At 43.1% G+C, this 8,321-nt stretch overlaps 1 protein-coding gene across 2 annotated transcripts; it reads right to left on the reverse strand.

The window, feature by feature from the left end:
* Positions 1 to 3,729: 3,729 nt before the first annotated feature.
* LOC127300255 (putative wall-associated receptor kinase-like 16) lies at positions 3,730 to 8,071 on the reverse strand. Of its 2 annotated transcripts, XM_051330352.2 has the most exons (6): positions 7,736 to 8,071; positions 6,965 to 7,038; positions 6,777 to 6,875; positions 6,307 to 6,343; positions 5,350 to 5,582; positions 3,730 to 5,121 (listed from the first exon to the last, which is right to left on the reverse strand). In XM_051330352.2, exon 6 carries the CDS (start codon positions 4,904 to 4,906, stop codon positions 3,929 to 3,931), a length of 978 nt encoding a protein of 325 aa, XP_051186312.1. In that variant the 5' UTR covers positions 4,907 to 5,121; positions 5,350 to 5,582; positions 6,307 to 6,343; positions 6,777 to 6,875; positions 6,965 to 7,038; positions 7,736 to 8,071; the 3' UTR covers positions 3,730 to 3,928. The 2 variants fall into 2 exon arrangements, with proteins under 2 accessions (XP_051186312.1, XP_051186311.1); XM_051330351.2 differs by having other exon boundaries at positions 5,350 to 6,343.
* Positions 8,072 to 8,321: the final 250 nt, after the last annotated feature.

An 8,321-nucleotide genomic window follows, 5' to 3' on the forward strand; every position in this document is an offset into this window, starting at 1 on the left:
TAAAAGTCGCTTTCGTTGGGTATCGCGAACACAACTTGTATGTGGTGGACTTTTCGGGGACCACCACGACAAGTGCGATGTGCCTATTCGGAAAAGCGGACGTGGGTTGGTTGTGGCATCGCCGCCTAGCCCATGTCAACATGAGAACTTTGCAAAGTCTTCACAAGGGGAACCATATTGTGGGACTAATGGAAAATGTGTCTTTTTCCAAAGATCGTGTTTGTAGGGCTTGTGTTGAAGGCAAAATGCATGACTCTCCGCATCCAAGCAAGACCATCATCTCTTCCAAGAGGATCTTGGAGCTCCTTCATGTGGATCTATTTGGTCCCGTTACTCATGCAAGTCTTGGTGCGAAGAAACATTGCTTGGTGATTGTTGATGACTAATCAAGATACACTTGGGTCTACTTTCTCAAGACGAAAGATGAAACTCAACAAATATTCATTGACTTTGCTACCGAGGTGCAACGCCAACACAACCTCCTCATTATGGCAATAAGAAGTGACAACGGCTCCGAGTTCAAGAACTACACACTCAATGATTTTCTTAGTGATGAGGGGATTCGTCATCAATATTCCGCTGCTTACACCTCTCAACAAAATGGTGCTGCGGAGAGGAAGAACCGGACTCTTATGGATATGGCAAGGTCTATGATGGCGGAGTATAAATCCCGCTATAACTTTTGGGCCTAAGCCATCTCCACTGCTTGTCACTCCTCTAACCGGCTCTATCTCCGCAAGGGCTTGAACAAGACTCCATATGAAATACTCACCGGGAACAAGCCTAATATCTCATACTTCAAGGTGTTCGGGTGTAAGTGTTTCTACAAAATCAAAGGGGTTCGTTTATCTAAATTTGCTCCTAAAGCTTTGGAGGGTATATTTGTTGGTTACGGTGCCGAATCTCACACTTATAGAATCTTTGATATAGCCTCCGGGATTATCATCGAATCTTGTAGTGTGAAGTTCGAAGAAAATGATGGCTCCCAAGTGGGGCAAGTTGATGTATGTGCAGGTGATGAAATACCTCAAGATGCCATAGTAAGAATGGGTGTGGGATTTTTCCGCCCCGATGAGGGACACGGTGTGGCGTCTCGGGAAGGACAATGCTCTACCACGGTGGAGCCCTCATCTTCTCAACATCAACAAACCCCATCAAGTGAAGCAAATGATGCACCAACCCAAGAACAAGAACAAAACCCTCCCTCTTGTGTGCAAGATCAAGGACAAGATCAAGGTCAAGATTAACAAAGAATTCATGATGGCTCCGACGAGTATCCATTTGATACTTGCTCCGCACCAAATGATGTCCAAGATCAAGCACATGAGGTTGAGCACTCTCAAGAAATTGAAGTTGCTCAAGTTGAAGGTCAAGACGGGGACCCAAATGATCAAGTTGATCAAGTAACACCTCCAAGGCCAAGAAGAACCAAGGAGGAGATCGAGGCCTGATACGTCTCCAACGTATCTATAATTTCTGATGTTCCATGCTTGTTTTATGACAATACCAACATGTTTTGTTCACACTTTATGTCATATTTATGCGTTTTCCGGAACTAACCTATTGACGAGATGCCGAAAGGCGATTCTTTTTTCTGCTGTTTTTGGTTTCAGAAATCCTAGTAAGGAAATATTTTCGGAATCGGACGAAATCAACACCGAAAGTCTTAGAATTCCCGGAAGCTTCCGGAACACCGAAGGAGAGTCAGAGGCGGGCAGCAGGCACTACAAGAGATCTGATATACTGTGACGGGCTCAATACCTCATGCAATCTATACCTAATAATAAAGGGAGAAGTGTTTCCGTGGTTTGGTCCGTCGAAATATGTTTCGTCCGTCCACCTATACGCGTTTGTACGTTTAGCTGCCACGGCTGTTTCCTCGCGATATGTTTGTATTCGGAAGGAAACCGATCGGTGCCATGAAAGAAAGGCAAAAACTAACCGTCCAGTTTGCAAGGGAAACGATCGGTACACAAAAGGAAAAATATACTCCTACAAAGAGTAGAGATCGAACGCGGATTGGATCGATACACGTCCACGCGACGCCGTGTTTCCCATCTAGCAGACGCCACCTTTCCGGTCTTGCTCGGCCTTCTACACGAGGCAAACCTCTCATGATGCGCTATGGCGGAGACGGTAACGGTTGCTCCGTCGTCCTCATAGCGAGACACCATGGCGAGCGGTTGTTGGACGGCGGAACTCGCGCCTCTGCCTGTGGACGTAATCATCGCCAGCGTGCGACGATGTTAGGAACCTAGGCAATGGGAGCCGCGCTCGCCGAAGAGGCCTTCTGGGCTGACCTCGCGGCCGGCTCAAGCTGTTCTTTTTCATGGATCTCCGATCTCCAACAAAAGCCAAAACCTGTGTGTTTGTCCAAGCAAGATTCGGAATAGGTGGAGACGCTCAGGCCATGATGCTGAAAACAGACGTAACCCAAGTGCCAATGGTAGACTCAGATGAGGCGCTCATGCCATGGTGACACGATGCTGAAAACAGACGTGGTCCAAGTGCCCATGGTGATACGGTGGAGACCTGTGATGTCGTATACAGAGTCGCCGACTGGAGGCTGGGGTCCAAGTGGAAGTTTCTAGCCAGATACTATACACCGCTACATCGAAGTATCCTTCGACCGACTTAATCAGCGCAATCTTTGTTATCAATTCACAAACCAATTTGACTTTGTGAATTATTTCCTATGCAAGACCCTCACTCCGTGAGCGCCGAGGTGGAGGAGGACAAGCTGCAGAACACGAGCGTGAAAGACAACGTTCATAACATCCTTCACTCGGCGTGACCAAGGATGACGTCTAGAAGATCATCAATTCGGTCGGCCAAACTCGAGAGGTACTCGATTTCCTCCAGAACCCCGAGAAGTAGATCTTGCTCGGGACCAAGATCCCTAGGGCATGCCTGCTCGTAGCCCTCACCGTCCCTGGGAGGCCGATCGCTGGTTTTTCTCCTTGGCCGTGTCGAAGTAAGTCGAGCTCTTTGTCAGCGTGTGCATGTCCACGTTAACGGACATGTTCGAGAAGGCCAAAGCTGGAAACAACGATGCCCTGCTCTAAGATTATTTCTTAGATTCTATGTCAAGACGTGGTTAGGAATTTGCTAGGCACAAAAAAGCACAATCTTTATTATCGGATTATTAGCGTTGAGTGTAATCATGCAGCCCTGCTACAGTACGTGTGCATGGCATTACATTTAAGAAGTAAACTTTAGATTACGTGAACTAATAGAAGTGGTGGTTCATGTAGATGGACAAATTTATTTGTCTTCACGTTTACATGCATGGATAGCTATGCAAACTTACGGATTGTCTGATGATTATTTTGCTATATTTTACTTACTTTTTGACCTTTGTTGTGATAATATGATCTATAGGTGTTCTCTTGTTCCTGCAACCGGAATCCGGACCAATGTGATGTTCGTGCTCCCTGGCTCTTCAGGTTGATTTCTAGACTCTAATTATTTGCACATAATAGCTTGATGCCTTGGCTACTAATATATTGTCCTCCAAGCGATGCTTCTATTCTTAAGAGAAATGTTCACAATAATCATGTTGACTAAACAATAAATGACATAAGCCTTAATTGCAGATTAAAGGAAGATGATTTTGCGTCTTTTTGTGTTTGTGGAATTTTCTGTCCCGGTGCAACGCACGTGCATGTTTACTAGTTTGGCATAATATTGAAGCGGTGACAATGAGTTGTACAAATCCATCATAAATCCTCCTAATGAAGTGAAAATCGATCAGATCCCACTACAGAAATCAATGCACAACACTGTGTATGTCAGGCATATATAAAGCACCATACAATCGTGGTGCCTGAAAGTATCTTGGCATAAATCGAATTACAATACCAATCTCTGCAGCACAGGTATAAAAGGGAAACATAACAATCAATTATGATGAACTCAGCAAACACATCTAGCGTGGCAAACTAGCAGACGACATGAACTCTTTCTCCAAGCTGTAGCATTGCGGGTTGTCTCCTAATCTTAAGTCACCCAATTCCGAAGATTGGAGAGCAGCTCTAGCCCTTCTTCGAGTCAGTCGAATTGGTTGCATTTGCTCTTCATTTCTTGGATATGCTAGACATGAGTTCACCCGTTTTGTTAGCAGAGTCTGCAGTTCCATCTCCAGCTGTTTCATGGTGGGTCTTTCTTCACCATGCAGTCTTAAGCATAGCTCGGCAAGAGAGGCAACACCTTTGATCTCTTCCTCAGTTGCCCCATCCAGCACCTGAGAATTAACAATACCTGTGATTCTCCCCTCTTTGAACTCCTGGAGAAAGTAGTTTGACAAGTTCTTGATTGTTCCTGATTCACTTGTAAAAACAGGCTTCATTCTAAGAAGCAACTCCACTAGTACCACACCAAAACTGTAGACATCGCTCTTCTCATTTAGCTGTCTGGTATGGAAATACTCTGGATCTAAGTACCCAAATGTACCTTGCACATTTGTAACAATGTGTGTTTGATCGACCGGAACCAATCTAGATGCACCAAAATCCGAAACTTTGGCTGTGTAGTTTCCATCCAAGAGTATATTTGAGGACTTCACATCACGATGGAATATTGATACTGAAGCTGAAGAGTGGAGATAAGATAGAGCTCCGGCTGTTTCCATTGCAATTCTTAAGTAATCACCCCAAGACAGCGAAAGACCATTATTTGTATCTGCATGAAGAACTTCAGACAGTGAGCCACTCGATATATAATCATACACCAGCAATGGAACCTCGGTTTCGAGACAACATCCAAAGAGTTTCACAATATTTCTGTGATTTATCTGACTGAGGACTGCGACCTCGTTGATGAATTGACTGATCTCGCACTCCTCTATGACCTTAGATTTTTTAATTGCAACCACACCTTGATCTGATAATATCCCTTTGTAAACCATGCCATGGCCCCCACGGCCAATAACACGTGTGGGATCAAAGCTGTTTGTTGCCTTCTCTAGCTCTTCTAATGAGAAAATCTTTGTTTTGTCGTTTGCAGTTTCATCAGAGGATACCAACTTTTGTAGGAGAAGACCTTGGTTCTTCCGACTAGGTGCTCATCTTCTTTTAGTTATGTACCACTAGGTGCTCATCTTCTTTTATTTTCCATAGAATTCTGTAGAAGAAAAGCATTGATATTCAAGTTAGATAAAGGTGATACATGCATTTGAACTTAGAAAATCATAGGTTCGAAAGACACAAGCATGTTGCTCAATTAAACATTGATATGCACACGATCATGAGCAGATTATAAAAAATGCATTATCTACAACCATGTATGACACTAAGATATAATGCATTTTCCTTTGATATATGTAGAGTTAGATCCAGCTCCTCTTCTTACCCAGAAATATCATCGGCCTCATCATCATCCTGCTCAATATTCGTTTGACTTCTATTTGGAGACACTGCCACCATCCTCACCTCTGCAACTTTGCTACTCATTTGTTCTGGCCGTACAGGAGTTGACTAGCTATGTTTTGTATGTCCCCAAGAGGCGCTGCCTCCTCAGTCATGCGTCTCTTAATCCTTGCTAGCATGTTCCTCTCCTACTCCGGAGTTGCGGACATGATTTTACTACCTCGACGAAGAAGGATATCATGAAACATTAAGTAGCAAAATATGTTAACATATAACAGTAAGACTTAAAAAAGCAATGACCATAAGCATACAGTACCTGACCCTCTAAGCAATATCATGACTTGATTTATCTCTTTAATAAGGAAAAGCATGTAAACAGAGCATCACCTCTAAAGCAATTAGTTTCAGGACAGATTGTAGTAGTTTCAGAACATATGTTTATATGATAGCATGATTGTCTCTGGGTAGTTTTGAAGAAAAAATAAGTTGAACCAAACTACTTAAAATACAGAGAGCATGCAACCGCAGCTTAAGTTTTCGGTTAAAATAGGAGCTACTCTCTGTACAAGAACACACTATAGGTAATTTAATAGAAATCATGTTGACATTCAATATCATCATGGCTGTTATGCTATCAACTAGTACTAACTTAGGATATATCATCATGGTTGTACTTACTCATTAGAAAAAAGAATCTCTTCCACAAAGGATCATCTTGTACTAGGTGGTATTAATAAGGATGGGTATATATATTTATTGATGAGAAAAGCATGCACAATGTTGTTTTTCCAAGTCATAAACTTCACTAAATTCAATAAGAGAGATATGTACCCAGAATACAATACCTTAAGGCATATTGTAGGATAAACAACAAGTAATGGACGAATCAGAATACGTGCTGATGATGTACTCTAGTGTCTACCTAGACGATTCAGAATACCTGCCAAGAGTCTTGTTATTTTCTACAGCCTTCTTGCCTGCAAATGGTTTCTCCAATCAGCTTGAGTACTAACATGAAAGAATGTAAATAAAAGGAATCAGCTACTGTACAATGCTTATATGTATATAGAGCAGGACCATGATTTCATAATCAACTGATTGCCATATCCCTATCACTATTATACATGTCAAGTATTGAGCAATGGGACATCTTTAAGTTTTGCACTAGGAACCATTCAAGTGCCTCATCTAATAATACTTTTCTTCGCTATATCCCTACAAAATTTCATCATGTTATTTGTCCTGATATATAAAGAATTTCACCTCTGTATATTTGTTCATGCCATTCATGAAACAAATAAGTAGGTCTCTGCAATTTACATGTGAAGCTCTGGTTTTCCAAATAGGAAACCAAAAAAGGGTAATACAGAGTTTATCTTCATAATTCAGTCACCAAAGAAAAACTACTACCTTATTTTCGAACTGAACTAAGAGAGGAAGGAGGCGCTCAGACCAGAGCAGAAACCGGAGGAGGGCAGTGGCATTCTTGTGGGAGCAGGCCGATGTGTTCTTTAAAAGATAAGATAACCTATATAAATATTAAGCTCTGAAGTAAAATAGAAAGCTGCATAGGACATTCATTCAGGATTGTAACGAACCTCCATTATCAGTTAAGCTAATGGCACCAGACTGTTTTTCTTGAAAGTTGCCCGCTACTTCTTAGCAGCAGAACCTACAAATAATGATAAAACATTTAGGAAACTGAAATCATAGAACATGACAGAACTCGCTGTATGCAGCAGGCACAATAGACCAATTTCATATTGCGATCAAAAATGTATTTAACTAAGCTATAAAGTAATTGGTTCAAACCATTTCAAGGAAATGGATCCAAGGAGAAGGTTGCAGATGCTGGACTCTCAAGCTGTATGTCTATCATCTCCGCCTACGTGACATTTCCACATTGACAGATATCTTTTACGCATGTAGTATATAACCATTGATAAACATACACACGAAGTTGCACATCAGTTTGTAAAGAAATTCCAGTGACCCATTTGATCGAACAAAAAACATGAAAGATGTAGCTGTATCCAAAACTTTCAGTGATCTAATTACTTTTTTCTATAACTATCCTACAACGTTTTTCATTTAAAGTTATTACGAAAAATAACTCTAGTTAGACAGGCACACGGGTTGAATTCCACTTTTTAAGTTTGGAAGCCATCCATGGCTTTCGTGAACACAGGAAACCAATCTAATTAGATATCTAGGAGCTGCGCTGCATGCCTGCATGTCCATTAATCGTAGATACCAATGGATGAAGCTGTACCACAATCTATGAATCAGAACGATTGTGCCAAGAGCAGCCAATACACCAAGTACCTGCAGTTCCCACTACTACGAAGGTCGGTAGAGGATGTCGTTACCTTCCAGAGGGCGGCGGCGTTCTCGCGGTTGCAGGTGGAGGCGTTCTCGTGGATGCGGACAGTGCAATACCCGTGGTAGGGAATCAGGGAAGGGGCGCAGAGAACGTTGTGGGTGAGGCCGGCGGCTCCGATCCCGCCGGTGAGGAGGGCCGTGATGTTCGCGCTTGCTGGGGCGTGCATGATAAGGTCGCAGGTGAGGCCGGCAGCCCGATCCCGCCGATGGTGAGGGCAGCGCCGTTCGACCTGGCTGGGGCGGTTGGATCGGAAGGCACCTCCGATTTTGTGCGTGGAGAGAATGGGGGGAGAAGTGCAGGAGAAATAGGGAGTGGGGCGTTGGCTCCTCGCAGGATTAGACTAGGGGTTTGCAATTTTCAAGTGATAGGTATAGTCCGTGGAAAGAAGTCCACATACCCCCCCTAACTATCACGTTTGGGACACTAACCCCAAACAGTATTTTGGGTGGAGGGAAAACAGTATTTTGGGTGGAGGGAAAAATATTTTGGGTGGGAATATTGGAGGGAGTAGGTCCTTCGGTGCAGGGAAAAAATATTTGGTGGAAAAATTGGAGGGAGTGGCTTACCTCGCC

The sequence above is a fragment of the Lolium perenne genome, chromosome 5 (genome assembly GCF_019359855.2).
Source record: "Lolium perenne isolate Kyuss_39 chromosome 5, Kyuss_2.0, whole genome shotgun sequence".
In the NCBI taxonomy this organism is placed as follows: Eukaryota; Viridiplantae; Streptophyta; class Magnoliopsida; order Poales; family Poaceae; genus Lolium; species Lolium perenne.

Excerpts from the sequence above, each read along its gene's own strand:
- LOC127300255 (XM_051330352.2), bottom strand. The coding sequence starts at position 4,906 with ATGGTTTACAAAGGGATATTATCAGATCAAGGTGTGGTTGCAATTAAA.